The 21,180-nt window shown below is 48.1% G+C and overlaps 1 protein-coding gene across 7 annotated transcripts in view; it reads right to left on the bottom strand.

Moving 5' to 3' along the window:
• The window catches only part of Pde10a (phosphodiesterase 10A), a 445,668-nt gene that overhangs the window by 88,716 nt on the left and 335,772 nt on the right, over nt 1-21,180 (bottom strand). For all 7 annotated transcript variants that reach the window (XM_028866641.2, XM_028866647.2, XM_028866646.2 and 4 more), the window contains one exon: nt 1,968-2,096. In XM_028866641.2, coding sequence (XP_028722474.1) covers nt 1,968-2,096 — 129 coding nt within the window. The remainder of the gene's footprint in view (nt 1-1,967; nt 2,097-21,180) is intronic.

Below are 21,180 nucleotides of genomic sequence, written 5' to 3' on the forward strand. Positions count from 1 at the left end.
GAGTGTTCCCCTAGCTCCACATCCTCTCCAGCATAAGGTGTCTTCAGTGTTTTTGATCTTAGCCATTCTGACAGGAGTAAGGTGGTATCTCAGAGTTGTTTTGATTTGCATTTCCCTGATAATTAGGGATGTTGAGCAATTCCTTAAATGTCTTTCAGCCATTTGAGTTTCCTCTGTTGAGAATTCTCTAGTTCTATAGCCCATTTCTTTTTTTTTTTTTTTTGTTTTTGTTTTGTTTTGTTTTGTTTTGTTTTTTTTTTTTCGAGACAGGGTTTCTCTGAGTAGCTTTGCGCCTTTCCTGGGACTCACTTGGTAGCCCAGGCTGGCCTCAAACTCACAGAGATCCACCTGGCTCTGCCTCCCGAGTGCTGGGATTAAAGGCGTGCGCCACCACCGCCCGGCCTATAGCCCATTTCTTAATTGAACTGTTGGGCATTTTGATGTCTAATTTCTTGAGTTCCTTATATATTCTGGATATCAGTCCTCTGTCAGATATGGGGTTGGTGAAGACCTTTTCCCAAACATAAATGCATTTTTAAAGCCTGGAGATGTGGTTTGTTGGTAGAGAACTTGCCCGGCACATGCACAGCTCTACTTTCTATTCTTTGAACTGCAAAAGTAACTGATTACTTTAAAAGATAAATAGATTTCTGAGAGTAAGAGAGAAACACACAAAGGGAGCCCTCCTCTAAAATGGTATTTTGCATAAATTTTAAATACACTATGCCTGAAATCCCAGGAATCCAAACGTTTCTATTTTTCATTCTTTTCACAGTTTCACACCTCCATATAACGGATTCCAGTCCTCCTCAGCCTTCTTGCCCTGAAACTGGCAAGCCTGTCTTTGGTATATGACCCACTGAGCTTGCACAGCGTTACCTGGGTGACCACTGGGGGAGGCTATTTACCAGAGCACAGGCAACCCATCAAAGAATCTGAAGTTTAAAACAGTCCTTCTCCCCTCTCTACAATGCATTCAAAAGGGCCATCCTCATCTGACCTCTGGAGGTTCCATTCTGGTAGCCTCCGTGACTAGGAAGGAAGGACAGGTCAAAGACAAGCCGGGTTCTTCCTGCATGGTGTTTTCAGACAGCCTTGTGCAAAATGCAGTATCTAGAGATAGGAACGTGAACTGTGTTTCCTAATCAATACTCATCACTGGTATGGTCTGCACGCAGACAGTGTTCCCTCGGCCCACAAAGCGGTTGTGGCCCATCAGGTAGAAGGGCCTGTGAGAGGCCCTGTAGCCACCAGAGCAGATGTGGAGACCATGTGGGACCCCGTCTCCTCCCTCAGTCTCTCTTCCCAGCTGGTGATGAGAGCTCTTCACTGGGACACAGGTCCCTGCCACTGCCATCCGCTATCCTTGCCAGAAGCCAAAGGCTATGGGGCTATTAAATCCTGAACTGGACACAAATGAACCTTTTCTCTTTTGAGTTCACAGCCTCAGATGCCGCGCTGCGGTGACTCCAAGCTGACTAATACCACAAGCCCTAAGTAAATCCTCAGCAATTATTTGCCAGGTCTTTTTTTTTTTTTTTAAATTAAGGATGTCTCTCTCATATTTATTTAGTTCCTCTTTCTAACAATGTTATCTTTAAAAAAGTAAATAAATAAATAAATAAAACTGACAGAAATAAAATGCACATCTCTCTCTATTTCATGAGTTTTTGTTTGCTTGGTTTTTTGTTGTTGTTGTTTTAGGTTTCGTTTCGTTTTGTTTTATCAAGGCAGGGTTTCTCCATATACAGCTCTGGCTGTCCTGGACTCACTTTGTAGACCAGGCTGGCCTCGAACTTAGAGGTCCGCCTGCCTCTGCCTCCCGAGTGCTGGAATTAAACATGTTTTGTTTTCTAAAACATGCTGTCCCATTCTGGGCTAGCAAAGTTTGGTCTGAAATCTGTGCGCACTTGGCACGAGCAGGCTAGCGAGCGAGTGGGCGGGCGGGCAGGCCCGAGGCATCTTACCTTCAACTTTGTTGTTTTTTCTCTTCAGCCACTTTTCTACAGTCTCCGCACTGACACTTTCAGAAACAAACTCATCTAAGACCTGGGGGTGGAGAGAGAGATAGGCCTTCACTTTCTCATCCGTCAAACCTGCAAAGGAACCAGAAAGAGTAAGATTCACCCATGCAGCATCTTCACACAGGGCACACAGAGTATACAGACACAGTGTGCTGGGATTCAGGACCTTCCCTCTGACGCAGAGCGCTCGCTGGGACAGTTTGACTTAGTGGGAAGACAGACAGGTGCTGCGTGACCAAAGGGCAAAGCTTTGGGAGCACGTGGGCTCTGGGCGACCGACAAGATGCCACGAAATCTTAACCGCTTCCGTTCAAAGGCTAAGACGGCATTCTACGTTATGACCATAGTAAAAGAGTAAAACCGGGAATGCAAAGTCAGAACTAGGCAGTTTTAGACGGGAGCTGCCAAGTCACACCAAACAGCTGTTCCCCGCCTGTCAGTTCCGACGGCACTTGAGCTGGGCTGCGCCTTTCTATTGGACGTTAGTTAGGTCGCATAAACCACTATGGTCAACAGTTACCATCCATTAAACCTGGCAATGCACCATGGATGGATGGCCAAAGTGACCAATGAATGTGTGAGCCACTGTCCGTCGTTATTGCTGGCAGCTCAAATCCCTCCCTCTCCACGGGCACTAAAACCAGTGTTCTAACCAACGTCGGTTCAGAATGCTCCTGCCATTTCCCCATCGCCATTCGGTTGAGGTTTCTGTCCGATGAAAACTGCTGGCTACAGGCAAGACAAAGTAACTTGATATATTTTCATATCAAAAATACCAAGTTACATCTTTTTAGACTAAAATAATCCCAGACATGAGTGTTGGGTGTGAGAACTGTTCTCGCTGCCCCGTGTTCACTGAGATCCCGTGAACGGCCGTCCACAGGAATGGCCGGAGGGCAACACCAGGAGAAACTTGACTGGGACACAGGAAAGAAGGGAACTAAGTCTAATTCTGTCCCTGCAGAGAGTAGGCCACACATTTCCACAAAGCGGAGAATCCACACACGTGTTAATTAATTCTGCCAAGCACTTGAGTCACAGCTGTGAGGATCTTACGGTAGAGCAGGGTAGCTGAGAAGGCAGATGGCGTCTTTCAGTGAAGTCAGGCACTAAACAGTCGACTGCAAGACATTCAACACACAGCTCACACGAGAGAAGGGAGGGAGACCCAGCGGGTTCCGCACAGGGCAAAGGGCACCTTTGGAACAGAATCCAATTTGAAACTTCCCGCAAGATGCTAAAGACAAAGGGCTCCTCGGGGTCCGGTGCTCACCTGGCATGGCAAGGTACGTGCCTAGATATAGAGAGAAATGGGCACTGGAGCGAAGGGGGTAGCATGGGGACCTTGCGGGAGACGACTGATGGAAGACAGTCCTCCTTTTCCTTATGCCCACAAAGTTGACTCCTCAGACTCCCATCCACCACTTTGAAGACACACTCCATGGTCCTCACTCTCACTTCCCAGATGCCCTTGACTTCAGGGTTCCTGTCACCCACCCACCAGGATGCCCACACTGTGAATCAGGACTCTCAACACGCTTTCAGTTTCTGGTCTTCACATACTCCTCTGTGACCTCAAGAAGGAGCATCCTGCCGGGCTAAAGGACTCACCCTCCCTCCACACACTTTTTTCTGAAGAGATTTTTATCTCTCAGGTCGCCTTTCCTGTTACGATTACTTTCCTAGGTCCCAGAAAGCCAGGCTGCATGGACAGTTGTAAGATGGGCCCCTTGTTATTTCAGCACATTACAGCTATGTCCTGTTATCAAATTGTATATTACATAAAGGACCTGCATCCAAAATATACTCTTCAAAGTCAGCCATAAGCAAACAAACAGCCGGCCCTTAAAAATAGAGACAATGCTGAACGAACACCTTAACAAAGAAGCTGTGAATATCCACAAATAAACACAAAAAGGTACTAATTGGTCATTAGTGAACTGAAGGTAACAGGAAAACAAGACTCAGCACATAGTTATTACAATGGCTGAAGTCCAACCCCCCCCCCCCCAGCACTAATTGTTGGTATGGAGGCAGAATATCAGTCCTTGCTCACTGCTGGTCAGTATCCAAGCAGAATGCTGTTTTGGAAGATGAGTTGTTCATTTATTATCACACTTTCTAAAAATTTGTTCCATGTGGCACAATAATATTATCCCTCGTTATACTCCATATATTAGCCCAGCTCACATGGAAGCCCATGTCCACATAGATACCTGCATGGGAACATTACGTGAATGTCGTTCTTCCATGATCTGCTAATTCTGGAGGCATCCAAGCTGCCTTCCAGTGAGTGAAGACACAGACAAACTTGTACATAACTCAATGCTAGTTCATGGTAAGAAGAGATGATGAGAAGCCAGGGAAAGACGTGGATGACTCTTAACAAGGGGATAAGCTACCCTGCAGGGCCGTACATTAAATAATTATAACTGTATAGCACAGAAAGAAGAGAAGGAAGGAAGGAAGGAAGGAAGGGAGGAAGGAAGGAAGGAAGGGAAGAAGGAAGGAAGGAAGGGCAAATAGGGAAGACATTAGCAATTGTCAAAATCCAAGAAGAATGAATGAAAGCTGGACTGGGTGAAACACAGCAGATCTCGTGGGGTCAAGAAATTATTCTGTGATATTATGGTGGTAAATATGTAACACTATGTATTTGTCAAAACCCAGAGAACCTTACGGCTCAATGAATAGAATGGAGACACATGCCCAGAACAGAAGGCTGGGCTCAGAAGGTGGAACATGACAAAAATGTAAGGATGTTAGTCCCTGCGGTGAGTCTCGCGCCATGTACAGTCCACTTGCTCTTTATTCGCACGATAGTGTGCGATCACTGTGAGCGTAGGGGATGGGTGGTTTGTCCTTTAGGACACATCCCATTAGGTTACAGACACATCTGCTGGAATAGTTACCTCTCAATTTAGACAGCAACTAGATGCACATTTAGATTCCAATCAGACACAACCTTGAGTGTTTCTTCCTAACAACTTCTCATTCGATAATGGGATCCACGTGCGCTAAGGGGGAGCCATGCCTGAGTATAACTGCCTGGAGATTCCTAAGAACTGTGTTCATGGAACTTCAGATTCGGAGCTCAGCAGTCACTTTCTAGGAAAAGTGCCGCTTTCCCAGTCCTCAATGCATGCTGTGCCTGCAGGAAGAGCTCAGGGACAGACACACGCAGCAGAGGTCCAGCCTGCCCTTCTACCCCGTCACACTTTGGGCCCATGACACCGTACTACAGACCCACACACTCGCTTCACTCAGCTCTTTCTCCACAACCAAGACTCTTGCACCACAAATTAGGTACCGGGTCCACAAGTTACAGGTCCCAAGCCTAGCTTTTCATTCTAAGGCGTACATAACCATTGAGTCTTTCTCTGAAATATCACAGCTCTTCCAGTGGTCTAGCTCCCTGTGTTCGGTCCAGGCGGGAACAGAGCATAAAGTAAATCACTCTCCCCTTCGTAGGGCACTGCCCACATGGGAGGCCAATTTAACAATACTTCTCCCGACTCTTAAATATTGTACCACAGAAGCTCTCAATCCCTGAAGGTCAGTCTGATCTGTGAGAGATGAGCGGTGCATCCTGTGGTGAATGGCATGAAGAGGTGCGGCTGTTCAATGGAGAACACTTGGTTCTGGGTCATGATTCTGCTCAGTCTCGGTGCTATATAGTTTGGGTTCTCAGATTTGGTTTTCGTTTCTCCATGCTTAAGTCCAATGATTAAGAGTAGGATTAACAATCTGGCAATCCTCAGATAAATGTCTTGGGACACAATTCAAAGCTGCAACACCCTCCTCCGGTAGGTAGCTCATTCTTCCACAACTGTGGTTTGCTGCTGGGGGACTTTTCACAGCCTGAGAGCCCCTGCTGTCTAAGAACACAGAGCTGGATGCATACACAAATTTATTTAAAAATTCTAATTAGTGTCAAAAGGCAGTTCTAAAATACACACCAGAAATATTTTTCCTTCATATAAATTGCAAGATAAATGAGTAATGCTAGCACCTTAACACAAAATCTGTCAAACACAAAAACCAGTTACATCTGCTCTGAGAATTCCAAAACCCGATTTCATCCACCTTTACCTTCCTGGGTCTTTCTTCCCTGGCAGCCACACTCTGGCTTCCTCGCAGAAATGATAAAATGGCTAAAAAGCATTTGCTATTAACACGTGGTCACTTCTGGTGCAGCTGGCATGCAGGGATGTGTTCCACGTGCTGACACTGGGATCCATCCATGCACTGGCTCTGTTGGGCCTCTGGGAATTATGTATCTGGTGCACAGCAAACACTCCATGCAAGTCACCGTCCCGCGTGTGAAATAAGGACAGAAGCACAGAGGTGTGGAGTTCTTAGATGAGTGATCTCTTGACCACAGAGACAATAGCCAGGGTCAGAACAAGGACACAGCCCATCTCACAAAGCCCGGCTGCATCCTTTCTCTTTGGACTCTCTTCCCTCTAAGATCTTGAGTGTTCGGGATCGCTCCTGGCCAATGCTATCCCTGATGTGGAGCAACACTTGACTCAGAGCGCACACTGGAAAGCTGCTCTGGTGAGGAAGTGGAAGGGAAGGGTTAGCAGGAGGTCTCCAGCACCCGAGGCTCACCCTGGACTAACCTTCAGATGAGGAGGCGTGGTCAGTAAAACAGCCCCACTTCCCTAGGGCTCCCCCTCCTTTCGGCTCCAGTATACCAGGCTTCACCACACTCATGGCCATGCTGCTATTGGCCTGACCCCTCCTCACCCTTCATCTGCCTATGTGAGGCATTCAGACCAGAAGCAACTTGACCAGAGACCCCTCCCTGACCATACCCTCAGCCCCCGCTTGTCAAATGAAATCTCCTATGTGTTGAGTGATCACTCACTAAACGGCAGATTTTGTTTTTGTTTTTTTGTTTTTGTTTTGTTTTGGGGGGGGCGGTTGGAGCTGAGGATCGAACCCATGGCCTTGTGCTTGCTAGGCAAGTGCTCTACCACTGAGTTAAATCCCCAACCAAACGTCAGCTTTTCAAATGAGGCTAAAGAACTTTGGAAACAAGTCTGTTTCAGTTGCCACATTGCAGGCATCTCCAAGAGTCACACCAAGGCCTGAGCATCCCCTCTGAGAACGGCTGCTCGCAAGGGAGACTTTGGCCGGCACAGGAGGGACCAGGCTTCGAGGGTATGTACAGTCCACAGATAAATAAAGGCCAGGAGACAGCATGGCCCCTATCACCAGCTTTCTTTCTAAAATTCTGGGGGTGCATAGGCAGAGGGTATCTATATGGTATGTTATGACCAAAGTCCCAGGAAAAAGCTCGAGTATTGAATCTCTGACACACTCCCCTGGCAGTTCACAACACACATCACAAGTTAGTGACGGAGGAACTGAGAATAAATACCCCAGGTGACTCCAAGAGGAAAGGCTCTTGGCAGCATGAGCCAGCTGTCCCCTGGACCTCGCTGATACACATCTCCCCTCTGCCCTCTGGCTATAGTAACTCTGAGAGGTTACAAGTGCAGCTGTGAGAAATGACTCGTGTGTGCGCGCCAGCGCGTGCAAGTCAACTTGTCTTGAGCACAACCATATGCTGAGCCCTGTGAGTCATGCTGGTGACTCTAAGCTCAGGGGTCATTCTAGAGGCCACGGCACTCAGATCGTCATCCTCTGCGAAGGAATCCATGAGTAACGCTGGTCTTGTGAGTTAGCAGAAGACTCGGAAAGCGGTGGCGGCGGCGGCGGTGGCGGCAGCGGTGACGGCCCAGCTGTGCTTGCTGGAAAGTGCCCAGCTCCACAAGATCCCAGACACGGCCTGGAATCCACACCCTCAGCAAGTGCTTGGTGAGGGTGTCTTCTCGGCGGTCCACTGCTCCCCCCTCAATTACTGCTGCCTTAGCCTCAATGAGTCTTTCTCTCCTACATGCATTTCCTCTTTGTTTCTGCACAGCGCCCCAATGCCCACACGAAGTTGCCTGGAAAAGTAGTAACTTCTGACTGTGAATGACCAGTACCATTCTGACATCCTCAGTCCACCAACGCTGCACCAATTTTGCAAAAGTGTCCTTAGTGTACTGCCTGCCATGCTTAGATAGATGGTTATGGGTGTAAGGGTTTATGACATAGTTCCTTCATGTCAAATACAGGAACAGATTAATGGGCTCTAAACGCGTTTCTTTTGGCATTGTTTTAAAAGGCAAAGTCCAGACAGAAATGAGCACGTGGCAGCCCTGAGGTTATAGAGGAAACAATGCCAGAAATGTCTCTGTAATGACGGAGACAAGCAGGAAGCAGAGCTAGGATGAAGGTCAAGAAAAACTTAAGCTTGTCTCTCACAAATGCACACCATCTAAACGTTCTTGTTCTGCCCAAGCACTCCCTCCCGATGGGGGCTTTATCATGTGCTGACCCTGGTATGACGTGCTGTTGGTGCTGGGGCCTCTCACTCCTTCTGCATCAGCAGCGTGCAGGGCCACCCAGCTTCAAAGCCACCGTATTCACATTTATCAAAGACCCCTCCCACATGACCCCTAAGACCACCACTGAGGGTAAGCAATCCAAGTCACTTTGAGAAATCTTACTACAGACTTGTCGCTTAATGGTTTAAGACAAAAAAAATGAAGACAGTTTTTTTTTTTTTTTTTTTTTTTTTTTTTTTGAGCAAACTTCTAAGAGTAAGATTAAGCCTCAAATATTTTGCCCACAGGAAGTATAGAGTGGGGAGTTCTCACACCCTTACTTCTCAGCTTAAATTTACAGTAACCTGGTGGCACACTAAGGGCTCCTCGTCAGCAGACACATGCCCAAATTCAGGCCACCTTTCCCAGAAGGCCACTCCAGACCTCACTGTGACCGTCACACACCGGTGACACAGATGTGAAGATCTGAGCATGTGCTGTGCAACCGATCCACGGCTACTTGAAGAGCACCCATCCCCTACAGAAAGAGGGCATTTCCACCAAGAAACCGAGGCGCACCTTTCTGCTAGAAAATCTCAGGCTGCTGCATTAAAGCGGTATCATTTTTCAAGACACTCATACCCTGCCCGCTAGGCACTAGCATCTAACAGCATTTCAGAATAGCTAGTGTTTCAGATGCACCCATGCAGAAATCACCCAACTGACCACTCTACCAGCCTGACCAAAAGCTAGTCCCTGTGAGAATTGCCAGCCATACGACCCGGGAAGGGGAGCCCAGGGCGACGGTGACAGCCAGCTGGAGGGACAGTGCCTGTGTGCTGAGGAGACAATCCCAAAGGCTCATGGGTAAGCCAGCATGAGAACTCCTCCTGGATGAAGTAACCAGAACCAAGCTGTACGGACGGAACTACTGAAGAGCCCCAGGCCAGCAGGGATGGACGGACACGGCTCCTCCCGCCGGAAGGTAACCTGGCTCAAATGGTGACCAAACTGAAACAGTTAATTTTGGCCACTAGAGTCCAGTCAATTCCAGATGGATGTGACGCATACAGTGATATGACAGTCACAAAGTCAAGATTGAATACAGCGGTGTTCAAACGCCTGGACGTGGTGTCCCAAACACAGGACGATGGCCTGAAATGCAACGTGATGGGACAACCTTGAACGCACGTTCCACCTCAACCGCCACATGGACAGTGAACCCGTGGACGAGTGTGCCTGCTGCCGAGAGGGATCGCAACCTCCTCGCCTGTCGGTCAAATCATGTCCGCCCTTGAAGCAGCAAGAAGCTTTCCATCCATCGTTGTCTCCTGAGTTCTCAGGGTGGCACTTGATAAAGGTTCTTTTAAAAAATGTTTCATAAAATCTCCAACAGAAACAAATTGTACAGTATTATGCCATGTTTTAAGGACACATTAAAATACAGAGGGAAGAAGGAAACATGGGTTTCACGTAATTTAATGTAGAGTTGGAGAAAGAAAGAATAAGAACAATGAAGGACAAGGGGAGACACCCTCCAAAAAGAAAATATCAGAAAAATGTGCAGAAAGACTCAGAAATTAAAAAAAAAATGGCCATGCACGGTTTTAACATTAAATTTATAAAGAAAAGTAGAGTAACCGCCATCACTTCTTATGGGTATTTACTACCTGGATCAAATTACTACTTAAGAAGTCCTACCTGGCCCGGGTGATAGCTCAGTGGGCAAAAGTGATTGCCACATGAGCACAAGGAACCGAGCTGGGATTCCCAGGACTCGTGGCTGCAGCGGCACAGCCCTGTAATCCCAGCAGTAGGCAGTGAGGCAGGGGAATGCCAGGGCCTGGCTGGGCACCAGTCTAGCCAAGGACCAGGGAGCAGCAAGTTCAGGGAGAGAATATTGAAATTGAAAGCCGAACTGGAGTTCTATCACAGAAGGCAGCAGATGAGGGGCATTGACCTCCACGGGCAGACACACCTACCAACACACATGTGTACACAGATGAGGAGCCCTGACCTCCACAGGAACACACCTAGCAACACACATGTGCACACAGATGAGGAGCTCTAACCTCGAGGGGACACACACCTGTCAACACCCATGTGTGCACAGATAAAAGAAAAAGTGCTTCATCTCCGCTTCCCTTCCTTTAAAGCCCCCACGGAACCCTAAAAGTGAAAAGCCTGCACCCTCTTGTTGAGAATTCTCAGGAGCAACCCCTTGCATTTGTTAAAAAGGTTTGAAAAGACGAGGCTGGTAGATCTGAAACAAAGGAAATCAAAATTCAGGACAATCTCGGAATGAGCTGAAATCATTTTTTCCTGGGAAACTGGGAAACATGTCTTTTCCTGCACATGGTGGCACATGCTTGTAAGCCCTGCACTGGGACAACTGACTAGGACAGGAAACTTTAAGGCCAGTGTGAGGTACATTAAGCCAGTGTGGGTTCACTGCAAGACCCAGTCTCAAAAGAGAGGGATGGAGGGGGGCAGAGGGAGGGTAAAGAAGGAAAGAGGGAGAGAGAGAGAGGAAAAGAAAACAACACACTTTCTTAAAATGTCTGATCATAAAGTCATCTAGAAGTGTTATTTTTTTTTGGAATTAACTTATAAAATGATGTTACTATTCACAACTCTTTGACAACATTTGGCTTATTAATAGCATCGGAGCCTGACTGTCAGGCATATATCATGCTTTAGAATGAATCAGAACTAAAATCACACTATCAATAAATAGATGAGCACACTGCAAGGCTGATGAGGGCGCGCAAGTTACTGTTTTCTCCTCTGCCACAGAAACACTTTACAGGATGGATCTACCCTGGCTGCTACTTCAAGGAACAGGCTCCATCACTGCCAGGGAGGCCTGAGAGCAGGTGTACCCCACATTGTGAAGGCAGCAAGACTGAGGTCACGAGCCAAGCAGCACAGGCCAGTGAACTCCCAAAGCCAGACTGGTCACCCACTTGCTGCAGCTAGGCTCCAGCTTCCACAGCATCCCTAAACACCACCAGCTGAGGGGCAAATGTCCAGTGAGCCTGGAGGAGCCACAGTTCACCTCCAACACAGCAGCATCCTTCACAGGAACTAGAGCATGCTGCTGCAGACCATTCTCGAGGCTAAGGCCCTATTCGTCACTCAGTAAATGTGTACTTAGTACCTTCTGCAAGCCAGTCACTTCCGTGGTTGGTGCTCAGCACACAGCAACACACCCCTAACTTCATTAAAGGTCTCTTTAACACACCCTGAGCCTCACAAGAGGCTGTACTGACCAATTAAGAACAATGAGGCAGGAGGCTATGTCAAAAGTGACTTTAGCTTGAATGGTGACCAATGATGCCAAAAACGGGACAGCAAATACCAGAGGTCCTGGAGGGGGAAAGAAAAAAACAGTCTAGGTTTAGACATGCTAAACCTCGGTTGTCTACATGGAAACGTCTGAGTCCTCAGCTCAGGAGGACGCAGGGTTAGGAGAGATGCACAGGAATCAGCCACACCGAGAACAGCTGGAGAGTTATGTGGGGCTCAGGCATCTGAGGACCCCAAGCATCCATACAGAACATGGATATGGAAACCTCCCTCTGCACCCTGAGTCCTGGGGCCTCAAAAGTCGGCCAGCCCGATGAGCTCCACAACAAGCTCTGGGTTCAGTGGTAGGACCTCCATGCACACCTGCAAGCACGCCGGCATGAGTGCCAGCAGGCGTCGTGCATGTGCGCGTGTGCACACACTAAAATGACGGGCATTTCCTAAAAACACTTCATTCCACTCAATCCAGCAACGAAAACATAAATTCCCATTATTGCCCGATACTGCTTTTTTTTTTTTCAGAAATCATGAAAGAAAATTAGATTGCATATCATCCCATCTGAAAAAGCTTCAGTCTCTCTAGAAAAATTCAAAGTGAATATATGCCTTTAATTAGATTATATATAGTCTTTTGAATGAGTCTTTTCTCTGTAAGTGCTGAGATTCCAAACCATTTTGCAACAGAAACATTCTAAGCTCCCAATGACTGAGTGCTTCCAGAGGACCCTGTTTTCTAGATATATAAAATGATAATTATCTCACTCATAGGTTCCATTAGATTTAGAAATAACGCATGAAAAATGTAGAATGACTCAATATCACAGTTATGATATAAATGAAAACCTGCAATAAGTATGTATGTGTACACACACACACACACACACACACAATCTCCCACTTGGAGACTCAAGATGTTCAAACAGAAGGATCTAGACACTGTGGTTCCAGTAAACAAACATCTCTAAGCTGCAATCCTTGGCTGAAATCCCTTCCCTCTCCCAGGAATCCTTAAACAAAAGTCCCCCAATTCAAGCTCTTCCTGGAGGCTAAGTATTTAGAGCGGGATTGTCCAATACATTTTTTTTTCAAGGAGGTAACTCCCAAGAAGAACAAACTACTCATCAGAGCAGAGTCACTGAGGAGTCCTGAGTCTCGAGAACCGATGTTTGCTCCTCACCACACAAAGGACCAGGCAGCAGGGAACCCACTCAGGATTCTCTGGGCCTGTTTCTCTGATTTCTGCCTGAGCATCAGTGAGGCCAAGGCCAGTGGGACCCTTTCACAGTCCGATGGAACACAGTGAAATGACGAGGAGATAATCTTTATAAAACGGACACTTCAGATACACATTCTCTATAACACCTTGCACGGAGCCTGTTCGGATCTTGGAACGGAAAACATCACTTACGGCTGCTCACTCGCTCAGGTTTTAAAAAGCACTGTGTGTGGAAATCCTAAGACGACTATGTCAGCAAATCCCGTGGCTCAACACCCCACATCATGTGGTAGCAGGTAAGAGTCAGGGGGAGAACACAACACCGTTAAGAACAAAGGGAGCCTCAGAAATCACTGCAGACCTCCCTCTGTGAGCGAGGGAAGGAGGGAGAAGAAAGAGGGACCAGGGCAGACACTTCCTCTAAGACAGTCTGACCCGCACAAGTCCTCTTGTGCCTCCTTCAGCCCCTCAGTGACAGTCGGGTGGGGGCAGAGCACATTGTGACAGGTTGAGAATTCTATGTCACTCCCTCAGGAGGAAAGCTTTAGTTTAGTTCCAAAGGTTGCACAGAAATGTGTGTGTGTGTGTGTGTGTGTGCATCTGTATATCTGTATATATGTGTGTGTATCTGTATCTGTGGGGGGGGGGTGAGTCTATGGACAACATAGAAGTCTATGGACAACCAGGGATCCGCCTGTCTCAGCCTCCCCCGTGCTGGGATTAAGGAAGCACCACACCTGGTGATGGAGCTCAGGTTCTCATCCTGGCAGGGCGAGTGTTTTCCTGACTCAGTCATCTTCTCACAGACACACAAAGAAGTTTCTACCAACACACCAGCTCAACAACATGAAACTATTAACGGAGACTTGCGAGATCTTACAGGACAAAGAACAAATTTAAAAGTTACTTTGTGAAACAATTTACAACACAGATCAGAAAACTCATGAGACACACAAACAACCACAACCAACAGCGAGAAACCACACTGCAGAGAATCAGTTTGTTCGCAGTCAGGACAGCTTTCCAGCTTGTGAACACAAGTTATCTGTAAGCCACCCAGAAACAAAGAGCCATGTAAGGAAGACGGCTCTGTCTGCTCACAGGGGTTCAGGTGAATTCTCCATCTGTGGGAAAGCACTAGATGTCACATGCAAAACTTTAGTCAACTGCCTTCCGTACACGAGGCGGGGGGAGTGAATGAGAGGCAAGGGTTACAAGGACATCAGTAGGTCACTGTCCAAAAATAACCCTCTGGACGGCCACAGTCGCAAGTGCTCTTGGGAAGCAGCGGCCATGAATGAACTTGAAGACGACTATGCTACAAGTGGCTGAGGCTGGGGAGCAGAAGGCCAGAGAATGGAGACCTTCGAGAAAACCACTACCCACCTACCACCACCCACCTACCACCTACCACCACCCACCTACCACCTACCACCTACCACCACCCACCTACCACCTACCACCACCCACCTACCACCTACCACCACCCACCTACCACCTACCACCACCCACCTACCACCACCCACCTACCACCTATCACCACCCACCTACCACCTCCCACAGCGATGCACAGCTCCGCCCCAGGAATGGCAGGGAGAAAGGGTAGGAAGACAATTTGACCAGAGCATCCAAGGAGCCTGTGGAACTCCAAAAGATGGAAAGAATATACAAGCAAAACTTAAGATTGCTGGACGACAAAGAAAAGCAAAGTGAAGGCAGCAAGTGAGGAGAGGACCCGCCGTGAGAGGGACAGCAGTGACCACATCACCTTTACTGTAGGAGAGTCACCTAGGAGATGCAAACACCTGACCGCATCTCCAGAGGATCAGCTGAGGGGAAAGCCCTACCCTGAACGTGGGTGACACCATCCCCTCGCTCGGGTCCAGGAGCCTGGAGCGATTAAAAAAGAAAAAGGAACCAGCGCTCAGTAACGGCAGCATGGCCGCCTGCTTCCTGCCCGCTGTGAGGTCACTGCTCTGCCCCACCACAGACTCAGCCCGGATGACGGACACGCCTGAGAGCCGAATCCTTCTTCCCTTAAGTTGCCCTTCAGGGATCTTGGACAAAGACATGAAAAGCTAACTAACGCAACAGCCAGCTTCGCAGAATAAAGCACAGAGCCAAACACTGTTTTTTTAAAGTACTGAAAAAAATTCCCAGGCAAAAATTCTGTATCTAGCCAAATGCTCTTTATAGAAGTGAAGGCCAAGTGGGATAAACCATACAGGGCATTCCTAACACAACCAAAGCAAAAATATCGAAGTTAAGAGCATTCCTTTTGCAGAAGAACCTTTGTATGAATGAAATACAAGCTGCTGATTCAGTGGACTGAACTGAAGACCACATACACAGCCAAGGATCTGAGTCCAGAATATACCACAAACTTCAAAATAAAATAAAATAAACCACAGAAAACAAACATAACAATTAATATATGATCAAGACTTGAAGAGACACCTACGACGTGTAGGAAGCACACAAAAGCCATCGATCCACAGGAACGTCAGAATCACTATGAAATGCCCCTCCACCTATCAGAACTGATACCTCAGGTGAGCAATTAACACACAAGCAGAGCTACTGGGCCTCTCAGACCACTGTGGCAGTCTGGCCATTCCTAATTACCTGAAGCGATTACCTAGCAGTGCCATGCCTGAAAAACGAAAATGGATGATCATTAAAAATTAGGATGTGGATATTTAACACAGCTCTCTTCAGATTCATCCCATGCTGGCAACAACCTGGAGTCCTTCAACGATGATGGGCAGAGATTAGTCCAGCGGAGGCTACTGAGGAGTCCCAGACAAACGCTGGCACCTGCCGCTTCATGGATGGCACCCGACGGCCTCACGCTAAATGAGAGCAGCCAGGCTTCCGGATCCTGATCCTGATTCCATTTACAGGCTTTATAGAAAAGATACAACTGTAACAACAGAGAGGAGTCGGGCCATGGGCTGGAGAGCGACAGGTGTCAGTATAAAAGACATCTCCTCGGGATGTTAGAACTACTGTACTTTGTGCTTATGGTGGCTGCGTGAAATCTAACATGTTAAAACCTAAACCATATATGTAAACACACACACACACACACACACACACACACACACACACACCCATACAACGTGGTTTCAGGTCTTCATTCTCATCAGGAATGAAAACTAAAGGAAGTTGCCCACATTCAACATCATGCTGGCAGAGAGATACAGCGCCATGTGGTGAGTACTCTCAGACCGTGAGGGGTTTCCGAGGTCAGGTCTGAGCTGTGCGTCAGAACCGCGCTGATCCACGAGAATGACCCTAGCTTTCCACACTTCTCTCTTCCATTTACCCAGCGCCGTTCAGATGAGTAAAGCAGACCAGACAGGCAGAGCTGTTTTTCTGAATATACGGACTCAGTGTGAGTAAGAGGAGAGCGTTCTCTTCAGACGCAGATCAGCTGACTGGAGTTTCAAGGGATGAAAGGGCAGCTCATAACTGGGTGAGATCGGGATGATCCAGGAACCCACTGACCCCAAGGCACCGTCACCCTATTCCACCATCTGACGGCCAGCTGCTCCCAAAAGCTTTGCCCAATCAAACTGTAAAGTCCGACAAACCAGGCTCATGTCTTAGAAGGCTGCCTCTGGAGTCACGGAATGTTCTAGAAAAAGTTATCTACACAGAGAATAGCTATGAATTAAATTTATCTTTTTGACCATTTTCATCATAAAAATAAATTCCTATTTTCCTGGAAGTATTCCGAAAGGAAAAAAAAATCTAAAGCTAAATATTTGAATCGATTAAGACCGTTGTAGAATAACAAGCATCATAAAGTCACGGCAGCTTTGCTCACTCAGGGTTTCTTCTGAGAAACACCTCCTGAGACACTGCTCCCTGGGTGCAGACAGCTCGATGCCTGCACCCTTCCACACATCCAGAGGGTCAGAAGTGCCCTCTGGAGGCAGTCAGTGACGGAGGAGGCAGCAGACCTCTGTGTGGGAGGCTCGGTGGCTGCTGGTCACCACCAAATGCACACACGCACGCACGCATGCACGCATGCACACACGCACGCACGCCATCCTGTGATCCAAGGCAGTACAGCAGGCCTGTCCACACCAGCAGCACCAGAAATGGGTGAGTGAGATCCACAGCACAACTGGATCAACTACAGAAGCTGCTCGGAGCCCCGGCATATTTTTAATTCAATAAATACATCAGAAAGGAAAAACAGTGGCTTCGTATACTCCCCAACTTTTTCTTGCGTACGTGATCTTGGTATGTTACAGATGTTCTACAGATGTAGCAGGCTGATGTGAGCGCCAGAGTAAGGAGAAGAGAGGTAGCGGCAGCATGAGCTGTGGATGCAACCCTGTGTGTCAGCGAAGCTCTAAACCACAGAACAGGAGACCAGCCGCTGAGGGCCCCAGTGCTTCTGTGTGCCCAGCCTCTCAGGCATCAAAGACAGTCAGGAGGCCTGGCCTCTGCTATCAACTTCTCCTTGTAGGTAACCAGGAGAGGGCAGCGTGGGGGGGGGGGGGGGTTGTAACAATTACCCTTGTTTTTCGGGTCAGGAAAGTGAAGACTCTGAGGTTAAATGACTTCACGGTGTGGACGGACACGGAACAGAGAGCACTGTGTGCTGCCTTCTGTGTGAACCAGGGAGGTGCTCACAGGCACAGCATTTACCAGCCACCGGGTTCCGTCCGGGGAGGGTACAGTCTTCACAACATTTAATCCTCCTCCTCCCTGCCATCCTCCTCCTCCCCACCCCTCACCCCACCACAGCCCACCCCTCCCTCATCTCCATTCTTCTCTGTCCTCCTCTCTCTCCTGGTTTCTCTCACTCTACAGGTCAGATGACTAAGCACAGAATAACAAGGCTCTCCAAGGTCAAATAATTAGTAAGTGTCCAGGAGCTTAAAACCCAGCCAGCTCGCCTAGCCTGGCCTGCTAGTTTTACAGAGATGTAAGCTGTGGGTTGAAACCAGAAGGTATAGACCTTTCCCTCCAAACAAGGCAAATCAGGTTATCAAAAGCACACAGTGGGCATGCAGAGAGAGTCTCCCCCTCAATGCTGGCTGGCTGTTGGCTCACTGCTTTCCCTGGATCTGAGACAGGGCAGAGCAGCAGGGAGGGAATGCTGTCTATGGCAGTTAACGGGTAAGAGACAATCGCCATGAGGCGGAAGCTAAGCTACACTAGAAATAGAGCGGTGAACAGCCCTTGCCATCTTCACAGAAGAGTCCAGGACCTGCTGAAAAAGTCAGAGACATCTGTGTGAAAAGCCAGCATGTAGGGAGGACACAGGTGGCATGCAGGAAGAGGTAACCTTTGAACTGGGTCTAGAGGACCAATGAGAATTGGGCAAGAAGAGGGATGGCCTCCGGCAAAGGCAACGCCAATGGAGACAAAGGCCGGAACACACTCACAGGAGAACCGATTCACGGTGGGGCTGAGCAAGACCACACGGAGACGCTTCTAGAGAACAACCAAGCACCTGAGGAGCCCCGAGCTGCTCGGTCTGAGAAGCAGGTGCACAGCGGTACAAGACGCACCGGAGGAGGAAAACCCAACAGGCCCAGAGCTGGCTCCAGAAGCGAAACGTGGGAAACCCGGCAAGTCAGGAGCACGCACCACCCCCACACAGGGACGGGACAGGGTGGGCTTCACACCAAATACAGCCTCCAAGCCCGGCATTCCGCCCCTCAGCAACGCTTCGTGCGTCTATGAGAAGCCATACAGACATCGGTTACGGCGGTAAGTAAAACAAAAGAACACAAGTCTAAGTAAAACAAGCCTGGAGACGTCCAAATGCTCATCAATAACTGGATCAAAGGACGGGGTAGAGAGTTTGCACAGCTACTGCACAGGGCAGTCCTGGGGAAGGACACATACTCGTGCAGGAGAAAAGTGAGGCAGAGTAAACACTGTAGAACAATGGGAAACGGTGGCACCACCAGGGGCTCTAGGAAGCGCCGTCACCAGCCTCATTTTCCACCCAGAGGAGCTAAGGCTTAGCAGTCAGTGGTAGAATCCAATTGCCTTTCATAACTGGGTTTAACTGGTTTTAAGAAAAGCCACGCATAGGTCCAAAACTACTCAGGAAAAACCGACCTATTTCGAGAAAAGTTCCTCATCCTCTGTATGCCTTCAAGCATGCCGACTCCTCCCTCTGCTCACAGTGCCTCTGTTCACGCTCACCTCTCTGGAGGTGTCTGGTCACTTCCACCTCCCCACAGCCTGGACGTGCTCATAACAAAGCTTTTGAGGCAAAGTACTGCATGTTTGTGAGCTACCTGTTCACTAGCTTTTCCTCAATTAGACACGAGTCCTGAGACAAATAACCCAGACTCAGGTGGCTTCAGATTCGAAGCCAAATCCCAAATCCTATCCATCCTTCCCTCTTTGATTTGATCTTACTATTAGTGAGCTATTTATCCACTTTGACCTCAGCCTAATTCTTCCAAAGTCAAGACTACCTCACTAACATCTGCCCAAGAAGAGTGTCCATCACACAACGTTACTACTCAGCAAGGCTTTCTCAAAGAATTACATATTAGTCGGTACAATTTCCTCCAAAGACAGGCTATGAGAAAACAAAGGTCACAGAACAAGTATACTCTAAGAGCCAGTGACACTTTCTGGAAAGAAAGAACTTAAAAACATAAACAGAAAAAAAAAACCAACAACAACAAAAACTTTGTTCTTACATCTGCTGGGTTGGGTCCACTGTGGCCATCAGCAAAGTCAGGTATTGAGCACCTGAAAACTGGCCACACCCAAGAAGCAGCAGGCTTCCAATACTAAAGACATAGTGGGCCTTGGAAGTAACAACACAAGTGTAGGATGTAAACTATCTCACTAAGCAATTATAAATCAGTTACCGATTATAAGTCAACTTTGTTTTTAAAACTTCACGCACTTTCCAAACACTCTGTCACCTCACTCTCTTTGCTTTTTTGAGATGAGGTCCCACAGCCCTTGAACTCATTATGTAGCCAAGTCAGACCTTGAATTCCTGACCCTCTAACCTCTGCCTCTCTGGGGCCAGGATCGCAGATGTGCACGTCTCACCCAGCTGGTTTCACACATTATCTCTTCTGGGACAGCACTATCACAGAAAACACTCCCCCTGAGAGATCCCTTTCTCTTTCGATTATTGGCATGCACACTGAACTAACAGTGCACACAGCTGACGCACTTGATCCTGTGTTCCACGTGGAGAAATGCATTCATTTTTTTTTTTTCTTCTTTGGCAAGAATACCATGGGACTGTGTGGCTACTGGAAGACCGATTCCAGCTGTGTCCACCTGCTTCTCTACTGACGTCACCGAGTCTGAGTCTCTACTGTGATTTGAATGTTCTGTCCTTGAAAATGCATATGTTAAAACCTGACTTCCTACGAGGAGTATCAGGAGGGAGCCTTTAGGGCAGATTTGGTCATGAGGGTGCAGCTCTCATGGATGAGACTGTACCCTTGTGGAAGGGGCGTCGCAGGGCTGCCCTGCCTCTTCCCATAGAAGGAAACAAGAAGGCAGCATCTTTGCATGAATCAGATTCCCACAGGGCATGGAGTCTGCCAGTTCTTTGCCCTTGGACTTCTTGGCTCCCGACGACAAGAAAGAAATGTTTGCTCATCAGCCGCTGAGTCCAAGGTTATTTTGTTATAGCTGCTCAGATGAACTAAGCCTGACCAAAGTGGTACAAGCTAAGCAAACACCACTGTGGGTTGTGCAGAGGGAATTTCATCGCTGTTCCCTGGAGCTTTATGGAGGGATTATCAGAAAACCCCAAAGGCAGACAGGACAGTTACTCTGACCCCCTTTCCTGATCAAAGTCCTCACACAGTTTCCCATCACAAATGGATCTGCCCAGGGACGCTGGACAATCGTCGTAGGCAGAGCCTGGGTTTGAGTCTAGCCTGGGTTTGCAGGCACATCCCAGCAGGGTTCAGAATGAGCAATAACCCTCCCTTCCCCTGGCTGCGCTACAGAGCTTACCATTCACCATCCCGCTGAAAACATTGGAAGTCAGTTCTCACAGTGACGGCGGCTCTGAGGGGAATTCAGTTCTTGACCCGGGGCCAAAACTTCCGCCTCTCCTCCACAGCCACTGTCTGCTCCCCTGAGGCACAACCCGCTGCCTCTCTGGATGATCTCAGCTGGAGACCCTACAGTTGCCCACATTTGCCAAGGTCCTTTTCCAGACAGGAGCGCTCACAGATCCTGCACTCAGGACAGGAGCACATCCATGTTTCTGTGGGGTGCT

This window comes from Peromyscus leucopus, chromosome 8a (assembly GCF_004664715.2).
Source record: "Peromyscus leucopus breed LL Stock chromosome 8a, UCI_PerLeu_2.1, whole genome shotgun sequence".
In the NCBI taxonomy this organism is placed as follows: domain Eukaryota; kingdom Metazoa; phylum Chordata; class Mammalia; order Rodentia; family Cricetidae; genus Peromyscus; species Peromyscus leucopus.